This window comes from Gracilinanus agilis, chromosome 6 (assembly GCF_016433145.1).
Source record: "Gracilinanus agilis isolate LMUSP501 chromosome 6, AgileGrace, whole genome shotgun sequence".
Taxonomy (NCBI): domain Eukaryota; kingdom Metazoa; phylum Chordata; class Mammalia; order Didelphimorphia; family Didelphidae; genus Gracilinanus; species Gracilinanus agilis.
Genome location: NC_058135.1, coordinates 16,282,751 through 16,305,462, shown reverse-complemented (window position 1 = coordinate 16,305,462; position 22,712 = coordinate 16,282,751). Strand labels below are relative to the sequence as shown.

The 22,712-nt window shown below is 43.9% G+C and overlaps 1 protein-coding gene across 1 annotated transcript in view; it reads left to right on the top strand.

The window, feature by feature from the left end:
• MICU3 (mitochondrial calcium uptake family member 3) overlaps nucleotides 1-22,712 on the top strand; it is a 52,256-nt gene that overhangs the window by 7,669 nt on the left and 21,875 nt on the right. Inside the window, exons 4-9 of the mRNA XM_044681133.1 lie at nucleotides 1,628-1,706; nucleotides 4,166-4,213; nucleotides 10,108-10,190; nucleotides 13,053-13,124; nucleotides 16,277-16,315; nucleotides 20,020-20,109. Coding sequence (XP_044537068.1) covers nucleotides 1,628-1,706; nucleotides 4,166-4,213; nucleotides 10,108-10,190; nucleotides 13,053-13,124; nucleotides 16,277-16,315; nucleotides 20,020-20,109 — 411 coding nt within the window. The remainder of the gene's footprint in view (nucleotides 1-1,627; nucleotides 1,707-4,165; nucleotides 4,214-10,107; nucleotides 10,191-13,052; nucleotides 13,125-16,276; nucleotides 16,316-20,019; nucleotides 20,110-22,712) is intronic.

Here is a 22,712-nt window from a genome sequence, read left to right as displayed (position 1 = left end):
GAAGGAAGGAAGGAAGGAAGGAAGGAAGGAAGGAAGGAAGGAAGGAAGGAAGGAAGGAAGGAAGGAAGGAAGGAAGGAAGGAAGAAGACATGTATGTTTTGTGTGAACCAGTCTGATGAGATAGGTGCTTATTATACTGGCATCTGCTTCTTCCAGAAGGTGAAGCTGAGTGTTCTCTTGGCTTTAGGCACAGGTAGAGAAATAGTCACACTCGTGTAGTTGTTTGAACCTGGCATGGGATTCAGCCCAAAGCTTCCAGGGACAAAACTTTCCCGTAAAGGATGGCCAAGTCTCAGACACATCGATCCATTCAGTACCATAAGGATCCATGCACTTGGGAATTCCTCCAATGTGTCAGATCAAAACCTGCTACAACAAAGGGTATCTCCAAGTGTGTTGGAGACCTTCCTCAATTTTTCCTGACACTCATTTGTAAAATTGCTGGACTTGATTTAATTTAGGTTGTCCAAGGTTCCATTCCCTTGGAAAAAGAAATCCTGAGGGGCAGCCAGCTGGCTCAATGGATAGAGTGCCAGGCCTGGAGACAGGAGTTCCTGGGTTCAAGTCCTGGGCTTAGATACTGGGCAAGTCTCTTAACCCTAATCATGTATCCCTTACCCCCTCTTCTGACTTTGAACTGACACATAATATCGATTCCAAGACAGAAAGGAAGGATGTTAGGTGGGGAAAATAAGCAAATTAGAGAAACAAGGAAGAAATTGGTTTTGGGATCCACGGACAGAGGAAGACCTGACAAGATAAAATGGACAGTTTTGACTGTATAAAATTGAAAAGTTTTTTTCACAAACAAATATAGTATTAGAAACAAATCTAAAATTAGTAGGGAAAAATTCTTTACTACCAATTTCTCTGATAAAGCTCTCACATCCAAAATATATACATGTATATATACATGTATATGGAAATGTATATATCTTTGTGAAAGAATAAGGTGACCCTTTGTATCTGATAGACCAGAGTAATAAGGTAAAAAGCAGTTTTGTTTTTTAAGACCCTTATCATACTGTGTACTGGTTCCAAGGCAGAAGAGTGGTAAGGGCTAGTCAAACAGCTAGGAGTACCTGAGGCCAGATTTGAACCCAGGATCTCTCATCTCTAGGCCTGGCACTCTATCCAATGACCCACCCAGCTGTCCTCTTAGAAGGCTATTCTTAAAAAGAACTAGAATTCAAGTTGAAGCTTAATTGGTAGAGTCAATTCCTGCTTTCTTCCATTCTCTCCATCACTGGTTTTTGTTCTACAGATATTTATGAACATGTTATTGTGGTTGTAAACAGAAATGTAGCATATGGTCAGTTTGAATAGTCCCTTGTTAAAGGCCAGAAGAGAGTAACCAAAAAAAAAAAATAGGAGAAGAATTTCTAAGAAAAGAAATATATGTGTATGTATATTTGTGCATATAAATTCCATCTTTTTAAGTCAGACCATTTGTATGTAATTGAACACAGATCTATAGATGTATATATCTGCATGTATGTAAACATATGTGTATAAATCCTATCTTTTTAAACCAGAACATTTCTATATAATCATTTAAATAACCAATTGTCCTCTTTTTAAATTAAATTATTTTTGCCTCAATCATAATAATAAAATATTTTTATAGGAATTAAACGAAATGCTTAAAGGAACACCACCAGCATGGAAAGGATCATCAAAACTTTTTCGAAATCTTAAGGAAAAAGGTAAATTAATTGATAATTCTTTGGTTGTTTAACATTGACACACTTTGGGAATGCTACTCTAAAAGCAGGACAATTTTATACTTCAGCACAAAGACCCCATTTTCATAAAGAAAACATCATCAAAGATTAATGTATTGCTTATACGAAGATGCATAAACCCTCTTTTCTTCCTTCCATGTTGTTTCTCAATACAGAATGAATGTTTTCTTAAGGAACATGGGAACACCACCTAACAAAGTCATTCAACAGCAGGAGGCCTTTCTTTCAAGACCTTTTTCTTTATTGTCCCTCTAGTAGAACATACCAGTTTCCAGCTTATATCCCATTTTAATTGACTACTTCTGTTCACATCTCATCTTTCAGCTCTCTGTCACCACCTTCCCTTGTAACAAGGAAATGCAGTTAAACCAGAATCCAGGCCCTGATCCCATCCCACCATATATATCCAGCAAAGAAACTCATCAGCATCACTGGTCTGTTGGCTTCTTGCAGTCTGATCTCTTCTTTTTCTTGACCTTCCCACGTATATTTTGTACCCTGTTCTCCTGGCTCTGCATGTCATCTCTGCCCCAGCTCAGATGGATCTTCCCATGGCAAATGACTTTTTAGAGGCAATGTTTTGTTAAGCAGAGCCCATTGCCACATCATTCTTATTCAAGAGTGTTCTCCAGGCTATCTGTGATCTATCTGTGGTCTTGTGATAGAGGCTGAATATTTAAGCCTTCAAAGCAAAGCTAGATGGAATTTCTCCTACCCAAGGTTTTCCACAAAGGCTATTATACTCCTCTTCCTAACTCACAACATGTGAAAGCATTATATCTGTATTTGCATTAGACGGTCTCTATATTTTCTCAAGCCTTGAAAACTTGAAAGGTATTTGGGCCTCCAAGGTATTCTTGTATTCTTTTCCTTTCTATCTGGCCCTGAATATCCTGTGGCAAACTTCTTTCTCAAAATAAAATTGTGACTTCCTTCCCAGAGAGATATATATAGATATAGATCTTATGCCTCCTCCACATCTTTCTTGTGTATGTTCCCTGAGTGAGTTTGCCTAGTGCCTGCCCTCTTGGAATCAACAAGGACTCCAGTTTTTCTTTCATCATTAATAGGGGCTCTTTAGATGATATGATACTGAATGATTCTTGAGCCTCTTTGCTTGAATTAGCCCTTAGGCAAAGGGGATCATGAGCCCATGGCAGGAGCTTGAGCCAACACACCCATTTTATTCTTTCTTTCCTACATTTCAGTCCATTTTTGCTTTTCTTCTTCTATGAATTCTAAGTGCCGGGCCTTCTTGATGTCCAGTGGCCATCCCACAATCTTTCTCCTAGATCACCCAAAGCAGCCAAACAGAACCATCTGCCAAGAGGTCACAATCTTTTCATTCAAATGAAAGAAAGGGAAGGTTTTCATGGCCTCTGAGTGAGCTCCTTCCCAAGCCTCACTGTTCCTCAACATTGCTTTACTTCTCCACAAAAAGGGGTCACTCCAAAGAACACTGAATGGTGGGTGGTTTCATGTGTCTTGGTGCCCCCTTGTCAAGCATTCCAGCTCTAGATAAGGAGAAGAACAGCTCGCTTCAGGTTTTAGTTTTCTTGGTCTTGGCTTATCCAGCTATGAGTTCTAGCCTTGTTTGGAGCACCGCTGGAGCAAGAGTCCAAGCTATAGGCAGGTGCTTCTAAATTGATTGGAAAGCTTCTCTTTACTAGGTCATAAGGAGTACGATGGCCTTTGCTCAGATGTGGTGAACATTTCCACTTGGTCACTTTCCCTCCCCTAACTTTTTTAGAAGCCGATGCTTAAGAATCCAGTTTCCTTCCCAAGGAATACCAAACCATGGCTTAGACACAAAAAGGAACCCACAGAGAAGGACAGGTGCAGGCCAAGACCTATCCTCTTTCTGAAGCTAAACAGAAATCATACCCCTAAGCAAGACATCTAGTATGTCGGTAATCTATTCCTGTCTTACCAAGTGGCTGGGATCAGTGAAGTAGTATCTCTGAAAACTGGCTTCTCCATCATCCATGCTGATTTCATGATGGCCATTCACAAAAGTGATTTTACTAAGAGGCTAAGGCAAATGGGCCAAGTCTTCCTTTATCTCATCTTCAGAGGAACATTTATAAATTAATAATAATTAATAACATAATTAATGCCCATAATATGCCTTTCCATTTATATTAATAAGCATAGAAGAACCTGACACAGCTTTACCTAATTTATGAAAACAAGAGATTAGAATCCATTTGGCTCTCTGGTGATAATTTCACAAAATCACATATTCTAACCTAGCCCAAAAGTTAACACCTGCTATAGGATCGTCCTCTCTGTCTTGGCCTGTTCATCCTCCGTATAGACATAATTTTTTAACGTTGGATGTTTTTATATTGGTACGTAAAGACAGAGTAACATTGTGCCCATTTTCTGTGGATCAAAGCTGATGGTGTTTTTCTTCATAGGTGTGATTTCTTATACGGAATACCTGTTTCTTTTATGTATTTTAACAAGTAAGTATGTTCATTACCATCTATTATTTTGCTAGTGTAAATATTTCCTTTTAACGACAGCTGGGCTCCCAAGGTTCGGGTAGGCAGGACAGTGTAGATTAAGGTTCTAAACAGCCTTAGGCATCTATCTTGTGCCACGTGGTAGAACTCAGATCCCAAAGCCCAGAGTCAAAAACTTGTAAGTCCCTTGCTAGAAGAACATCCCAAGTCCAATGGGATGAGCCCTCAAGTTCACAGACAACATCCCAGACATTGGGATGTGTGTTTTCCCTAGACTGGGAACCCTCTTGTGTCCTTGAATCCACAATAATGACAAGCACTTTGTAGAAGCTCAGAAAACATTTGTCAAAGGAATAAGTATATTCTAGCACTTGTGTCCATGGGGTTAACCTTATAATTCAGTCAACAAACATTTATTAAGTGCCTACTATGTACTCAGCACTATATATAGTGGTAGGGATGCAAAGAAAGGCAAAAGACAGATCTTGCCCCACAATCTAACAAGGGAGACACCAAGCATGTAACTGTGTAAACAAGCTATAGACAGGATAAACTGGAATGATCAACAGAGGGAAGGCAGGAAGAGGGATCTCAGGCATGGGAAGACCACTCAATTTACTGCATCTATGGTAACTAAAGGCTTTTGGATGGAATTCATGAGGCTGAATTCCATTCAGCTCTGAGTGGCCTTACATGGAGGTGCCAGTGTATTATGATGTCTGGTGCAATAAGAATAGTATTGATGGTGCAAGAGAATGATAACGCTTTAGTGGAATACAAGAGATCTGAAAAACTAGTGAGTTGGTTTAAAGCTGGGCTTTATTCTTGGATGGATAATGGTGTTAGCCATGGAAGCACAGCGAGTGCATTTAAGAGAATGATAGAAAAGAGTCCTAAGGGAGAGGGGACTCAAAGCCTTGATGTCAGAGCCCTCAATTATTTTAATACATGAAGGAGCTATCATTTTGAGGCACAGAGCTTTTCTCTACTCTTGTAGACCACAGACTTACTATAACTTAGTAGATAGTATGTGCAAGTTGTTGACACTGACTGGACCCTTTGAGCAACCTGAAATGGAGCCTTTCAAAATAACTTAGCATCACTTTCCAGAACCCAGGGTCACATCAAAATGAGTCATTGAAGGAGGCATGAGTAGAGGATTCACTTTAGAGATTACAGAGAAATCAGGGGAATAGAAAACCTAAAGCTGGAGTAATGGACCTAAGAAAACAAGATCTATGAAGGTAAGAAAGAACTAGATTGGGGGGGGGGAAGGGGCCTGGTGAAATCAAACCCACACATGGCATAAGCTATGAAAGGGCAGCATGGTGTAGTAGAAAGATCACTGGATTTGGCATTTAAGGATCTGGATTCAAATCCCATCCCTGCCACCCAACTACCTGAAAGACCAGAGACAAATCCTAGGCTTCATTTCTTCCTCTGTAAAATGAAAGAGTTTGACTAGCCAAGATCCCTTCCAGTACTAAATCTCAGATCATTTCCAGGCCAATCATGTAATGGTGATGGCCAAATTAGAAAGAATGCTAAGAAATAGAAATGGATCATCCTTTGGGCTAAGATTGGCCCTGGAAACAGGAGAGGGAGGGCATTGGGGGACTTTCCTTGATTGTGTAACCATAACCCTCCATGCTTGGTGAATCTTCAGCTGCTCTAGAGATGTGAGGCTTTAATATGTATTAACATTGTGCTCTTCCAGCTACCATCTTTGTTTGGTTTTACTTTCATTCTATTCCCTGTCCAGTAATACCAATGATCCTGACTTTGTTTCCACCTGTATTTTCAAATCAACTTTACCAAATTTAGCACAGTATCTAGAAGGCAGCCAGCAGCCATGCCTACAATGAGACAGAAGCTTCTCTTCTTTTTGAATATTCTTCTGAGTGGTTGCCTAATGAAATTTAGTGAGCTTGTCCTCATAATAGGGATGGTGTTAAGCAAGATTTAGTGATTTGTTATCTTAGAAGAAAAGGTCAAATGTTTCCAAAAAGGCATTTGGGCTGAGTCTTCAAAGGGCAATTTCAGGATTTCTTCTTAAAGATCTAGGATATAATTCAGCTCCCATCAGCTTCTTGGTTGGTCATGCATGGCATAAAGGGAGCCTCGGGGAAATTTTAAGGGCTTTTTTCCTGGGCCTTTTTTGGTTTAGATCCCTAACTACTGGCACTTCGAAACCTTTAGATACATAACAAGCTGACTGCCTACACACCAAATCATGGGGTTTCCCTCTTCCTTGATGGAATAGAATCACAATCTGAAGAATTACCTGCCATATCTGGCCTCTGCCATTCTTACCACAGCTGTTTTGGTCAATATTGCAGTAGCTTTTTACAAATGAAATGGAGCATAACAGTTTTGAAAGCTGTCATTCTTTCATAAGATATTTTTCTAGCAAAATTTTTTAAAGAATTTTTTTTGGTAAATAGGTTAACACCAGTGGCTTCTTTTTCCCTTGCACTGGCTCTATCTGTTAAGTCTATTTTTATTTTATTTTTTTTAAACCCTTACCTTCCGTCTTAGAATCAATACTGGGTATTGACTCCAAGGCAGAAGAGTGGTAAGGGTTAGGCAATGGGGGTCAAGTGACTTGCCCAGGGTCACACAGCTGGGAAGTGTCTGAGGCCATATTTGAACCTAGGACCTCCTGTCTCTATGTCTGGCTTTCAATCCACTGAGCTACTCAGCTGCCCCCTGTTAAGTCTATTTTAACAATGATAGACAGCCAGATTTATGGAATTTAGACAATAAAGAAAAGCTTATTTTTGCTGCTAATACCTCATGATTGCACTGAATTGTATCACTGTTTTCTCCTTGACAGTGAGAATGTTAATACCTAAACTTGCAAGACTTTAGGTGATTTTATTTCTTTTAACAAGGATTTTTGTTTGTTTACAAAGAATGATTGTTAATGGAATCTGGGAAGCATCTTCACCATTTCTCTTTTGAGTTATAAAATTTAGGCTAAAGATTCAAATTCAGGTTTCCAGGCAGAGACAATCACTTGCATTTTTAAAATGCAGCATTAGGCTATCTATCTATATCTATCTATATTTATCTATATCTATCTATCTATCTATCTATCTATCTATCTATCTATCTATCTGTATATATATATATATATTCCAATTGAAAAGCGTAAACGTTCTTGCAACCTTTTTTTTCTCCACAATATCAGAGGCATAGTTAGGGGCCTTAAAAAAATATTTAAACTCACTGAACCGACTACCTGAGTTGTAAACTGAGACAGTATGTTCTGATGAGAAGAACAAAGAACTTGGAGGCTGGCAGGAAGATCTGGGTTTGCACCCTGCCTCTGATTCTTGCTAGCCGTATGATCAATCTATTGAGTGATTGATTAGTCAGTCATCAGTCATATATGTGCCAGCCCCTTGTCTCCTCGGGTTCATTTTTTCCTTAATTCCTCTGCCATAGAGGGATTAGGAGGCATTCCTGAGGTCATGTAAAGCTCTGGGTGACCTCAAAGTACTATATAAAGCTAACAACAGCAGTAGCAACAGCACGTCTACGTGGCCAAAGTTTCTCTGAAAGAAAGGGAAGTGTTTTCATCCCATGCTCAAGGGGCCTTTTGTAGAATTTACTGGTCCCTCCCCAGACTCTCAGAACTGGGATGGACCCCCAAGGTCATCTAGTACAGTCCTTGCCTGGTCAAGGGCCCCATCTCCAACAACTCTAACAAGTGGTTATCTTTGCTGGAAGGCCTCCAGAGACAGGGACCTTGCTACCTGTCAAAGGTGCCTGACCCATTTGGGGGCAGCTCCATCAGTCTTCCAATCAGCAGGAAAGTTTCTACTTACAGCAAGCCAAAAGGTGCCCCTCTGCAACACAGGATCATCTTAGGTCATCAATGGGAAGGTTCCTCAGAGGGCAATGGATATAACCCCTTCATTTTACAGCTGAGGAAAGTGGGGTTAAGGGGCTTCCCGAGGTCAGACAGGTAGCAAAGACACATTTGAAATTCCAGGCCTCTGAATCCCAAACTTATTTCACTGCACCATGCCTCCTGGGTCTAATTCCTTCTAATACTTTGAAGAGCACGTGTAACACCACTCTGAACTACTCCTCATCTCATACTCACTGGCTAGATCCCCAGATGCTGACTGCTCTACCGGGTTCTAGGAGTAGCTGCCCCCAAAACTATAGATTGGGAGCCCTTGTCAGTACACTTCTCATGAACAAGTAGCCAAGAGGCACAATTACCTTCTAAGCAAAAGCATTTACTATTATTGAATAGTTAAGAACAGCAGCTACAAAACACCCCTCTCCTCTCCACAAGCCTGGAGTGCACTGGCCAATAATATCTATAGCCTGGAAACCATGGCCACAGATTTAGAGTACAGTGGCACCAAGGCTTCCAGCTAAGAAATAGGCAGCTAAGGCTATATTCAGTCTTCATGTCTGCAGGCCCTAGAAGTCCTTTTGCTCCCATTAGAAACCTCCTAAAGCTACCCCTGGGCCTAGTGTCTGAAGCACAGGTTATTCAGTAAGCTCCCTGGGGCCCCTTCTCTCCACAACTCAGTTTTCTGTTGCTAAATTGAAGTCTCTGGGATCCACAATTGATTCAATTTGAGGCATGCCTTAGATATAATATGCCCAACTATTAATTTAAAACAACTATGACACATATACATATATGTATGGTATTCCACAAATTTAGCATCATTTTAGTATTTAATTAAACAGTAACCATCATTACCTGATATTCTAGGAAACAACCCAACAAAGAACTATGCCACTGTATTGCATCCTATTCATTAATAGAGATATTACTGTCAATAGTGTGTGTGTGTGTGTGTGTGTGTGTGTGTGTGTGTGTGTGAGTGTGTGAGTGTGTACCTAGACCTATTAAAGGGCAAGTAGGAAAGATGATCCCTGACAATCCTGATTTCGCTCTCTTATTTTTTTATAGTTCTCAGTTACTTTTCCCCTGGAAAAATATTTCCCAGTATGCTAAATAGAAAGGGAACATCCCTCCCGAGTTACTCTCCCAACTCACACTCATACCTGTAGGTTGCAGACCCAAAAGGTGGCTGCCATTTCAGTTTCTAAGGTACTTTATGCATGGCTACTCTGACTATTTGTTGTAGTCATGAACCCCTACCAGCATGCTTCTCATTAACAATTAGCCAGTAGTCTACAATTTGTTCTTAGCAAAAGTGCTACTCAGACAGCAGAGCAAGAATAGAAAACATTTCCTCTGAAATTTGGGTACAGTTTCCAACATAAACCTAAATGGCGGTGCTCCATATATCTAGTATACACACAGAGCAAAAATACTCCCACTGTGGCAGGTCCTGAAAGGTCATTCTCTCTTCAGAGAGGCCTCCTACAGCTCCTGTTGACTGCTGTGTTTTGCTCAGGATCTGCTCTTCTCCATGGTCTCACTCCCAGTGACTAGAGTTCATCTTCCTTCAAACTGCCTATTCTCTCAAGTGACTCTCTGTACCCAGGCCTGCTTGGACTGTTCCTCTCAGTTCTCTGCCAGACACAGTATTTCCTCCTGGTCTGGTAGCTCCCCTCCAAGGCTGACGCGGGTGAAGGGAGGAGAAAAGAGAGAAATCCCTTTCTCTTCCTTCCCAAGAGTCTTTCCACAGGCTTTCAGGATCTCCAAGTCTCCGTTGAACACCTCATTAAAAGCTTGTGATTCATTCTAGGCCTTCTGTGACTAGGGAGCTTAGAACCCCATCCCTTGGAGAAATCTGTGCACAAAATGTATACTGTATGGCGACTGCGAGAATTAACTGCTGGATGAAAGTGCGTGAATATGGAAATGAATGATTGCTCATAACTGACATGCATTTTATAGCTGACAATACATTGTGCTGATCTCATGGATCCCTTTTCTACTCTTTTGGCAGAGCCTCATGCAGGTTTTAAAATAGCTTTCAATATGTTTGATACTGATGGCAATGAGATGGTGGATAAAAAGGAGTTTTTGGTGGTATGTAAATTAGTATTGCCTTTGATCGCTGTTAAAGTAGTTCATTATTTCATTTTTTATGTTTGAATGCTGTACGGTACAATAGAGCAGGAAGGAAATGTCTAGAAAGATGTCCTTTAATTTGAAAGGTCTCAGCCGTGGTCAGAATCTGAAATGGTCACCTTTCTCATTCATATTTGCTAATGTTTGCGATGTGCTTGTGCACGGTCATGCCTGTCCATTGAGCAGCCACATAATCATTGTCTTTAAACCTTGGAGACAATGTCGCTTCCACTACCTACAAGCTATGGCGAAGGAAACTGAAAAACAGTTTCTGGTCTTGTCCACATAGTGTGCTTGCTGCCATAGCCCCTCAGGAAATCTGGCTGCCTCACGCATGATGCATGTGTGCAAAGTGGCCGCTTCCCCTCTGATCGGTGCATGCTACATTTGTCTGTCCCCAGCCCGGCTCTCTTCAAAGCTGTGGTGCCCCATCACGTCCTTGGAGGCATCTTCACGGCTGTCCTCTCTCAGGCCCAGGGATCAGAGTACATGGCCATACCTCCCTAAGTCAGGAGATTTAGCTCTGGAAAGGGCCTTCCTCCAGTCATTTTACAGAAGAGGACACCCAGGCCCAGAGAAGGGTGGGGACACTGGGCATCCTGGGTGGGTTTCTGACAGTCCTTCCTGGCCACTGGGCCTAACCTCAATTTGGTGGTTCTCTCTAGCTGCTTTTTCTTAGTCATCTCATGGACACTTGTCTTCCCAGCCATCACCACCTCCTACCTATGAAGGCTATTGAACTCAAGCACCCCCTAACTCCAGTTACCATTTGTGTGGACTCCCAAGTCAATAGTCCCTGTCTTGAGCCAATTCCTCTTTCTCGTAACCTGCTGAAAAGGCAAACCTTTGGCCTAATAAATCCAAAGTAGTCTATCCCAAGCCAAGCTCTTTGTTATTGGTCCCTTATTTCCCAAACCTGAGCTTTGTGCTTCTTTCCCCTTCATTATGCCCCAGGGCTTCCCACTCTTCCAGAGGGCTCAATTCTCCAGTCTTAGGAGATGTTACCTCTTTTGTACCTCACGAGGTCCTAATTCACCAGCAGTATCTTCTGGATCTGTCTCAGCCTTAATGACCGAAAATCCAGAGTACTACAGGTACCACCTCCTTTTCCTTAAGCATTTGTGTTGGGGCTATTATTTATCACAGTGACAACTGGGCTGTTCTAGACTGATAAAGGTAGGATTAAAAAGGGCGGTATCCCAGCCTAGTCTGACAAATCGTCCATCTATGTGCTCATTAGTGCACTGAGAGGCTTAAAAAACTAATTATGCACTGAAATGCCCAGCACACCACCAGAGCTCAGTTTATCAGCCTGTAGCTTCTTGCTCACACTATTGATTTTGAGACCTAGCCATATGTCCTAAGAGAGCTCTTCCTTGGCACAGTTAAATAATTAAAAACCCGCAGCAACTCAAGTGGCCACTCAAGGCTTCCAAGGAGATGGGTAGTTTGGAACCCTGGGTTGGTGTAGCAGTATCTAATGATAACCACTGACCAGGGTTACTCTATGAAATGTATCTCATAGAGGCGGGCAGGCTATGCCTGGCACTTCTGTGCAAGCCCTTCTGCTTCCCTTCTCCTCCCTAGAAAAGACCCAAGAAGGCCTTGGGTTCATCACCACTAGCCCAGGTTCTTTGTGGCCAACTCCTGCACCCTTTCTAACTCATCGCTTTGAAGCTAGCAACAGGTTTTATACATTTCACAGTCTATAGAAAGCGATGAGTTAGAAAGATTTTTTATCAATGGGAAAATACAGTCATTTGTATTTTAGTAAACCTCTGTGGAGAGGCCTAGAAGTAAAGGAGGCACCTTCCCTGCAACTAATGGGCAGCTAAGGGACACCACAGTACACAGAGCCTGGAATCAAGAGGACTTGAATTCAAATTCTGCCCTAGACACTTATTATTTGAATGATCCTGGGCAAATCACTTCACCTCTTCCTGCCTCAGTTTCCTCATCTGTAAAATGGGGATCATAATAGCCCCTACCTCCCAGGGCTCTTGTGCAGATTCAATGAGGTAATATTTATAAAGAACTTAGCACAGTGCCTGGATCAATGCTAACTGCTATTATTATTATCATCATCATCACTATTACTAATACCAGAGAGTTCCCTAGAGCACCTAGAAGTTAAGGAACCTTATCACTTATTTCACTGAAAAGTAGCTGAGCTCCATCTGCAGGCATTCCCCCAGCATATGATCCAGTGTCAATAAATGAAACGAGCTTCATTTGGCTTCATGTGGGCTTGATGAAGCCACAGGGCCTCACTTCTCATGGCACCTCTGGTGGGACCTTGGGGAATATCATCTATTGTACAGAGCTCTGCCCCCAGCACACCAGTCCTGATGTCCACATTCATGATCTATGGCCCCATGAGCAAGTCATAGGACCAAAGTTTCATTGTTTGAGAGCTTCTGAGGACTTCCCCACTTGTAAAAGTGGAGAGACTGAGTCTCAAAAGAAAGAGGTGCCTGGTACCCCCAGGTAAGCCAGGATTGACACCCAGATCCTCAGATCCCACTATACTGAGGCATTGAACCACCATCATCTATAAAATGGGGGTAACCATCCTTGTTCTATGGGACTTGAGGATGATTCTGGGAAATCTGGGTCCAGCTCAAAGCAGTACAGTGAGGCAGTGCCATGATTATTCAGTTGTCCCTCTGTAAACTGGGGAAGTAAGGCCAGACCCTGCCCATTCCCGGGGTTATTAAGAGAAGCAGAAGGTCTGTGCAATCAAGGCAAGTAGGGGAACATGGTTAACAAATAAAAGGTGAGGCCTTAGGAAGCATAACTCTTGATTGTTATCATTTTCAGCTTCAAGAAATATTCAGGAAAAAAAATGAAAAGAGAGAAGCAAAAGGAGATGAAGAAAAGCGTGCACTGCTGGTAAGGACACTTGTGGTCATTGCATCCTGAGCCTTAGGCCCCAACTCTGCTGACAGATAATCCTGGAGTTTCTGAGTCCTAGGAGGTGGCAGTGGGGATACACATTGGCACCAGGCATCAGCTTGGTTATGAGGCATAGCATAGGCCTGTGGTGGCAAACCTATGGCACATGTGCCAGAGATGGCTCACAGAGCACTCTCTGTGGGCACCCCACCCCACTAGAGTTTGTTACTAGAAAGTCAGAGAGCCTTGGATGGAGCTGCTCCCCTCCTCCTCTCAATTGCCTGAGAACATTTCTCCCATCACCCTCCCCTCTGCCCAGCAGCCCAATGGAAGTGCTACCTCCCTCCTCTGTCTGGGATAAGGAAGCAGGGTGGTGGGCAGCAACTTGGCACTCAGTCTGGGGTGGGGGGCACCTGCCCCCACATCAAGACTTCTTTTTCCTTTGGTGAGCACACAGGACATAGGGGAGGGACTGATCTTCCCAGTGGCATCTGTGCAGCCACTGCACTGGGGGTGAAGTTACAACTTCCCTGGGGTGCACTGGCCATCTCTGAAGGGGAGAAGCATTTGGGGACTTGAAGAACTGCTAAAGGGGGTGGGATGGAGGAGGATGAGGTTGTTATGGGGATGTGAAGACAGGGATGATGTAGGAGACAAGCCCTATGGTTGCCTGTCGTGGGGAGGTTGACACGAGATAAAGTCTGCCTTCCCACCTTCACCTGGTTCATCATACGCCCCTTAGGATAAGACTATGGCCCCAGAGCCAGAGTAGTGTCCCAGGGCAATTCAGGAACTGTTTATTGGGAGTCTGCTGGGGGCAAACCAGACCCTAGATGCTGGGGATACGGTTAAGAAAATGCAAGCATCTCCTGCTGGCAATTTCCTTTCTCCAAGGCAGGATAAATACCAAGCGTTTGGGTAGGCAGAAAGGGAGGAGAGAGAGCACTGATGGGGGGCACAGGAGCAGAGTTCTTGGGATTCTCCCAGGGGGAGCTAAAGAAGCCAAGGAGGCCATTATGGGAGGGAAGTGTTGGAAGGCAGGCTCTGGGGCTCAGCACCAAGGCCAGCACTTGGTGCCTCAGTCAGTGGCCCAGACACCAGCCATGCTGTTCACACTGCAGCCTCCATCATGAGGAATGATTGCCCACTGCTAGTTCCTCTCAAGGTTTTGACCGTTATAAAACCAGAGAGATCTAGATCAATCTATATAACCTGGAGATGTGTGTGTATGCAGATAGAGCCTTCCGTGTGTGTCATGTATGTGCACACAAGCAGCACTCAAGGGAGATTCAAAGTGGTGTGGGTTGCTCTGATTTTTAAAAGTGGGATTTCATGGCTTCAGTCTCTGCCAGCCATTCTCCCTCAGGGAAGGAAGGCTCCTGTGGCCTTCTGCCCTCCTCTTCCTCTTGTTTGGACTGGTATATTTACACATCCCCAGAGGGAGGAGGCCCAAATGAGCTGTCCACACAGGGCAGATCACCTCCACCAAAGACTGCTTTTATTCAGTATAAGAGAGCTCAGACTGGGGGGGGGGGGCGGCTCTTGATCTCAGTGAAGGTCAAACTTGGGGAGTTTTGTGTAAGTGATTTTGCTTTCACCTAGCCACAGGATCTAGGCTAACAAGGTGTTAGCTAGCTAATATGGGTAACTCAGGAACTTGCTTTAATGCATTCTGGTGTCAAGGATCAAGGAGTCAGCAAGTTCAGATCCTGCTTTGAACAGTTACTTATGTGTCCACGGGTGAGTCAGCTAACTCCCCTATGACTTGTCTCCAAGGTCAGAGGTGGGCCACCCTCTGGATCTGTATTTGTGAAGGAAATTCCCACCCCAATAACTAGTCTATCACTTGCTTAGACTTGTCTCTTTAACAATTCCTGTTATTCCCCTTTAGGTCCTCTATGTTCCAAGAAAATGGCCCTACCTGCTGTTGCCTAAACTGAGTGTTCCAGCTCCCAGCTCTGTGTACAGACTGCACAGGCTGCCCCTTGTTTCTGGCATGCTCTCCCTCCTCAACCACTCATCTGAAAATCTCTAGCTCCCTTTACTGCCTAGTTCAGGCGGCCCCTCGCCTCCCAAATGAGACTTTTCCTAATCCCCTGTTTGTGCTCCTGCCCTCACTAAACTGTCTCCTATTTACTTCTATTTACTCTTCACTCATCACTGTATCCTGTGGTAGCCACTCATCCCCCACACCCCTGAGGACAGGGCTGGTTTAGTTTCTGTCCTCATGGCCCCCGTGGACCCTAGCACAATGCTTTGCATTTATCAAATGCTTCTAGTGCTAAATGGAAACATGTAGTTTCTAAAGTCTATCCAGAGCTCTTTATTTTTATCATGTCACAGGGCGAGAGCCAGAAGGACATTTGAGGATCTTAGAGTACAGGCCCCCTCGTTTTCTAAATGCTGCCCAGAGGGCTGGTGACTTGCCCAAGATGGAAAGTGTCAGGCTTGGGATTTGGGCCTACCATCTGCTGCCTTGAAATCAAATTGTCTTTGCCTTCAACAGTAGCCCTTCTGCCCCAAGTGGTTTGACCAACCGCACTCCCAATCTTGTCTGTGCTGTTTGTTAAGTCAGCAAACCTGCCCTGGTTGTGTCCCTAATTCACAGTCTAAGGTTTTCTTAGTGTTTTGGGCTAAGTTGTGCAATGGGTATCAACAAAGGCAACAACAGACAGAGCCCACAGCAAACATTCATTCACGTAACCCTAAGTTCCTGCTTTGACTGTTGTTAATGGCACAACTTCTTCATTGAGTGGGAGAGCTCCCCAAAGTCCCTGCAGGCTGCTGTCCACTTGTCGTGAGTTTCCAGGTATGTGAAGGCAATTCCACATCCCAAACATGTCACCGTGATCCTCAGAACTTCAGCTCTGGGAGGCCCTGTTTGATTCAAAGCCAATGCAGCTTTCTAAGGAATTTGCCCAGAGGGGAGATGATCTCCACATGAAAATGATTTTGTGGCAACCAAAGGAGAAAAGAAAACTCTCTGCCCTGAGGTGTTCAGGTTATCCCATTCTGGACTGTGTCTGCTGGGTATTGAATGGAGCCGAATGATTTGCTCTAATTCCTAATAGACTCTTTTGTCATCTTTCCTTTTCCTGTTGCTGTTCTGAAATGTGACCCTTCATTTGGCCCTTTGTGCTGTGTGTCAGCGTGTTCAACTTTATGGACTCCGTACCTCTCCTAATAATGTATGTACCAACCCTCTCGATGTTCTTTATGTTTCTGGATCTCACCGGGCTGGGGGCAGAGGGCCGGTAGGGGTGGGGGAGGGGGGGAGAAAACAGTTTCCTTATAGAAAGGGAGCCTCTCCTAACTGTAAGGCCTAGGTGGTTATGGAGCCTAATATTAAGGCCGGAGAAGGTTGGCTCTCCTTGATTTTAGACCAAACTGAGGGCAAAGTCACCTCCCAAGAGAAGCCATTGGGATTGGAGGGAAGTAGGAGTGGGAAAAACAGAAAAGAAATACTTCCCAGCATGAACTCCAGGGACTGGCAAATTCAGAGTTCCTATAAATGAGCTTCTCACTTCCCTGTTTGCCTTCTGCTCAAGTGGGTTTCATCATCTTGTCTTCTCCCAGCAAGTTATTGCCTTATCAGAGCACCAAATCCCCAGGGGTTGTGTTGTGGCTCCTTAGCCAGGCCCACAGTGCCTGGCTGAGATGTGTGGGTCCTGCCACCCATGGCTCCTTCTCAGGAGTACAGTCTTAGTGAACTAACTCATCCTGATCTTTAGAGCAAAGCTCTCATTACTGCCCCAGCAGCACTGGAAAGCTATCAGGCGTAGAGCTTGTCTGTCCATATTTAACTAGATGCCCTTTGGCCAGGCTAGGCCAAAGAAGCATTTGTATTCAGGGACATATTCAAGCCAGATGAGTTGCCAAGTCTCTTCCCACTGTCTCAGGTGCCCCAGTAAAAAACAAAAAAACAAAAAAACAACAAAAAAAAAAAAAACGGTAGTCTTTGAGGAGTCCCCAGCTGCCTCTGCACAAGTTATATACAGCTAATTCCCCCGGACTTCAGATCCACTGCCAGTTCATATCATGACACTCTTGGGTTTGTATTATGAGGTCCCTCAGTGTTAGTCCAGAGGGCCTTTAGCTTCCCCAAGGACCCTGCCACCACTCTCAGAGGGACTCCTGAGGCATTCAGAGGAGCACCTCAGGACCAGAATCCAGAGTGTGTCCCAGGGCAGCAGCAATCTCCTCCTCCTCCTTGGCATTACAAAATCTAGCATTTTTATGGAGCCCAATTCTAAGATCAGAGAAGGTTGTCTCTACCTGACTTAGATTAAACAAAGGCAAAAGTCATTCATGTTAACATATGGAATATAGTTTAAAGAGAAGACTTGCATGATCTCAACCAGAATGAGGCTGAAATGGAATCCAGGGTCTTAATTCCTTGTGAGCTAGCTAATTACTTTATATCAACTCATTGTCTCTCACAGTAGGGGAGTTTTTGCTCAGAGAGAGGGGATGAGTCTCATAAAGGACAAGTATACAAGGAAAGCTCATTTAGATCCAGGAAGCAAATGCTAGGGCACTCCAAGAGTTTTTAAACATTTAATGCATGGGACTTTTTAGTGACATCATGACTATGCTGATCTGAATTGACTGCCTTGTTCTAGTGGCAACCCAGTCATGTTTGGGTTGAAGGGAGAGATAGAAGGTCAGAATAGGGGCAGGGACTATCCAGAGAGAGATAGCACAGAAGAGTTTAGCTAGGTCCCACTTCCTGCCCTAGACCAGCTTTGCATCCCTTAATGTTTCCTCATCACATTTGGCTCCTTTGGCCTTCTCACAGTCTACCCTTGAGAAACTGGCTGCACTCTCTTTGCTGCCTCAGTGAATCAATCTTTGTGGTCATCATTACACTGCTCTTCCCCTCTTGAATTCCTCCTTCTCTTACTGCCTGCCATGCCTTGCCAGACCCATCCTTGCTCCTCCATCTTCCTCCTCCACTCCTGCTCCCAGGAGGCTCCAGAGAGCCATGCTGCTTAGGTCTAACTGCAAATTTATTACATGATCTCAGCTGGGCCGTCTCTGTGGCATTCCTCTCAGTTAAGTGATTTTCCCACCTCCCCAGAGTGGCTCTCCTAAGCTTTTTCATCCTTTAAATCTCCCATGGCTCTCTCCTCCCGTCATACCCGTCAGGTATGTTTATACATGTCATTGTTCCATCATCATATAGTAAGGGTGGGCAGGGCCCTAAGTGTTGGGGAAGCACAGATTCACAGGCTCCCCATCCAAATAGGACTAGTCAATCACGCCTATAGAGAAACTCCCCTTACAAACTTGTCTATCTGCGGAGAGGAGCCCGACCTTTGTCTGAAGCCTGCCAATGTGAGGGAACCTGCTCTCCCTCAAGACAACCCGTGGTTCAAGAGTTTGCCTTTACATCCAGCCAGACTTATATCCCTGTAATCTCTACTAACACAGAGCCAAACTGAACAAGGTCAATGTCTCCGATATGTAACTGGCCATCAGTGATGCTACAGTCTGGGTCCCTCAGCCTTCGGGCTTGGGCTTCCCCACACCATCATGGAGTCATCATGTCATGTCCTTTCAAGTCCTCTTGCCTTCTTGACCAGTGTACCAAGGACAGCCTTGATCAGGGGAGGGCAGAGCAGAACCCTGATTACACCCACTATGGACACGGCCTATTAACAATCATTAACCTCATTAGTCTGTTAACCTCATCTCTATGAGCACAGCCTACACTCTCTGGTGGGGAAGAGAACAGAACATCTCCTATGTCAGCAAAGGTGCTGAGGAGCCGTACAGTGGGCTCTTCCTCCACTGGTATGGACAGCAACTCCCTTCACACTGTATCAGAAGTTCTCAGGCATTTCTGTGGCTAAAAGAACCTCCCTTCCCCTTCCCCTGCCCCTTCCCTTACCTGAAGAAAACCCTCTCTGGATTAAGCTGGTTCTTTGGTATCCACTATCATCTCCAAACCTTCCCCCATCCTGACTTGGACCTTGCTGTCTGACCTCAGGCTCCTGACCTGGCCTGCTAGTGCCCCAAGGTGCCTCTGGACTGAAGTGAAGCATCAGAGTAGGACTATAGTAGGGCCGCTTCTCCTAGTAAGCAGACAGACAAACATTGCCCAAGAGATCTGGTGAAATCTTCCCAGGCAAATTCCAACATAAAGGACATGTCATCATTTCATCATCTCTGTGTATATATGTATGTGTCCATAAATGTCCGTATATCTCATCTACATGTCATTATGTGTATGTGTGTCCCACAAATCATCACCGGGTCCATGTTTATAGTCCAAGAGAGCCTCCTGGATGGAGCCCTGAGAGAGTCTGTGGCCTGCTCGGCCAGGAGTCAACCTCAATGCTGGACCCCAGCTCCTCCGACTGCATCTTCAGCAGGGAGCTAACTGGGGGGCTTTGGCCAAGAGTGCCATCTTTCATCCCCTTCATGGTGCAGCTTTCCTCTTGCAGAGGCTGCCGCTTACCAGGGGGGTTCTCTAAGGGTCATCTGGGATTCCTAGTAGGGGAATCCCTTTGATAATCATCATTGGTAAGGCAGCATTTTTCATAAGCACATGACCTCGAAGTCATTCTACTCACTAGCCATTCTTCATGTCACACCCACCTACTAATTACCTTTCTCATTCTACTCCTAGTAAAGAAAGAGGGGCTGCTGCTTTTTGACAAAGGTCCTCTGTGTCCAGCCAGGTAATCATGAAGAAGCACCCTCGCCCTGCTGAAAGTCTTGGAAAGCAGGGCAGTAGCGGTGTGTTTTGTGCAGCCCCCAACCACAGGCTGAGTTCAGGTGGTTTTCTTTTCTTTGAAAGCTGACTAGAAGAGCTTTCAGAAGTGGGCTTTGTCCTTCTTGGGGGTCCCACTTTACATTTCAGTTGTGCTTCTTGAAACTTCTACAGGTGCTTAAAACAGGAGAAGTCATCTCCAGAAGCTACTGGGATACGCTGAGACGGAACACAAGCCAGGCTCTCTTTTCGGACCTCACTGAGGTATCAAAAACCTGGACCCATTAGGTCCAGGCACTTTTTACCATACTAGTCATTTAATCTGTATTTCATTTCAAAATCAATCATTACATTAAACATTTTCTACCACTGATGGAAAAACCAGTGGTTCTCAAAGTGTGGTCCAGGAGCCCGGAGACCCTTTCACAAGGGTCTGTGGGTCAAAAGTATTTTCATAATAATATTAAGACTTTTCATTTAATGTGGGAATTTTCAATAGATATAACACACAAACAGAAATTGGGATCCTGGGGCTAAGATGTTTGAGAACCACTTGTTAATCATTTCTATTTGATGTAGTGGGAATTAAGATGATAAACTGATGTTCTATGAATGTGATACTTCTCAAACCTGAAAAGCATCAATTATTTCATTGTTTCCTGACTTTCTTTCACTTAGGCAAAGGAAACATCATCTCTCACAGGGACCTTCAGATCCTTTTTTGGCACTTGTAAAATGACTTTTCCCCCCCTTTTTTAACTCTGATCTATTTTTTTTAATTTGCATCAATTCTATTATACAAATTGCTAGCTTTCTTTTATTTAGTTGGTCAGAAAAGAAATGTAAAATAGTAAAAAGATGTAAAAAAAAGAGAATCAGTAATAACCAACTTCCCTGCCTGAAATCCATACAGATCCTTCCTTAAAGAATAAAGTCATCCCTGCAGGACAGAAGTTTAAACTTATTTCAGAAAGTCTTATATTGGCTCACAAAACAAGACTGTTTTTTTAGACTAAATACTTAGTTAAGTGTTGAACAGTAATGCTCCAAGTTAGTTATCTGAAAGAACACTGCCCCCAGCCCTCCTCTGTTGTTTCTTCCAAAGGACACTGTCTTGGGGGAATAAGTGAGCATCTGCTGGGCATCTGTCCTCTCCCTGTGCTGCCAGGCAATGGATGCTTCAGGCCCCACTCCTACCTTGGCTGGGCCAGTAAGGCAGTGCTAGCTAGGCATGTGCGTTGCTGTCCATCATCATGCCCAGAGATTGCCACATCAGCCTCAGCACTCAGATTAGATAAATGGGGAGGGAGGGCGCCTTTAATTTGGAGACAGATAAGAGGCTCTGCATCTGTGGTCAGCTGAAGCAATATTTGTAGCCATAGTATATCATGCAGTTAGGGGGATCAGAAGAAACAACAGGGACAATGATAGCTCACATTGACACAACAGTTTGTGGTTTGCCCTATGTTTTCTGTTACCGGTTTTTCATGGTATCTTCACCACAGCCCTAACTGTCAGGTAATGCAGCTAGTATGATGCCCATTTGGGGAACAACTGAATAAGTTGTGGCATATGATTTTGATGTGTGTAAATGGAATTAGCTCATCCTCATTCAAATTTGTCTGGACAAGAAAATGCTTTAGCTTGGTGAAAACATGTGACTCCCTATGGTATGCCATCATCATATACAGCATGGTGGAGTAGATGGAGCCCTGTGTTCCAGGCCTTCCCCTGACCCACATCAGTTATGTGGCCTCTCTGTGCTGTAGGCACCAACTTGCATTGAGTTCCCTTCATCAGTGAAAGCTTAATAGTTCCTACCCCTATGCTGTCCCTTATCCTTCTCTGCCAGGACAATGCTCTGGTAATATAAGTAAGAGACTATATGTCTTTTAAGACTTACATCTCTGTTGACTAAATCAAATGCTCTGACCACTCCATCTGTGTCCTTCTGATCCAAGTCACCCTCCTCCTGACCTAACGACAAAAGGGCTCCCCACCTCTACAGTCTCTTGGAGCCAGGTCTAACCTAGCTCTTGTATCCTAGCCTGGGCACTGCTGCCACTCCCCAGCCAAGGATCTTACCCTCCCAAGCCAATAGCACCCCTATATATTCACTATACAGCTCTTTTCACCAGTTTTTAAGAAATCAGTTCAAAGACAAAAATGTGTTTTAATATGGAAAAGTTGAAAGTCAAAGAAGCCCCTTGTAAAGTGAACCTGGCAGCTTTCTTGTACAGATGTACCATGGTAAACCTGCCATCCGCTAGGAGCCTGGCACTAAGCCCCAATGGCTAGCTTTCTGGGTGAAGGAAAGACAGATCTGTGAGCCAAAGTTCCTGAATTTTATGGAGAGGTGAAGCTTCTGGGAAAGAGAAAGTCATATTCCAAAGCCAAAGCTTACTGAGTTGTAGGTGATCAGAGTCCTGCAAAGGCCATTCCCTGACTTGTCAGTGGCACATACCTTTTCTGACTCCACTAAGCCAGTGTGCACCTGGGAATTTCTCATAGAATATCCTTTTCAAGATCTCCATTTGCTCAAAGCAAAGTCTTGAAAACTTGAAAAAAAAATCACATTTTTATTCATTACAAATTATAAATCGATTCGTATCTTCCAGGTAATTATTTTTAATATTGTTGGCTAATTTGAGTAGTAATTTGCCCTAGGCTCCAGACTCAGAGTTAGACGTAACCCTAAGAATTTGGGGAACCCCAGCAGAGCCCTGTTTTAATGAGCTCATTATCTTTGCCTAGATTTAGTTATTCCACAGGTTAGAACATGCCCCCTTACACGTAACAACATACTGTAATTTCCCAAAGCCCTGTGTTTAACTTGGAATAGAAAGGCCCCCCTCCCCCCGACCCGA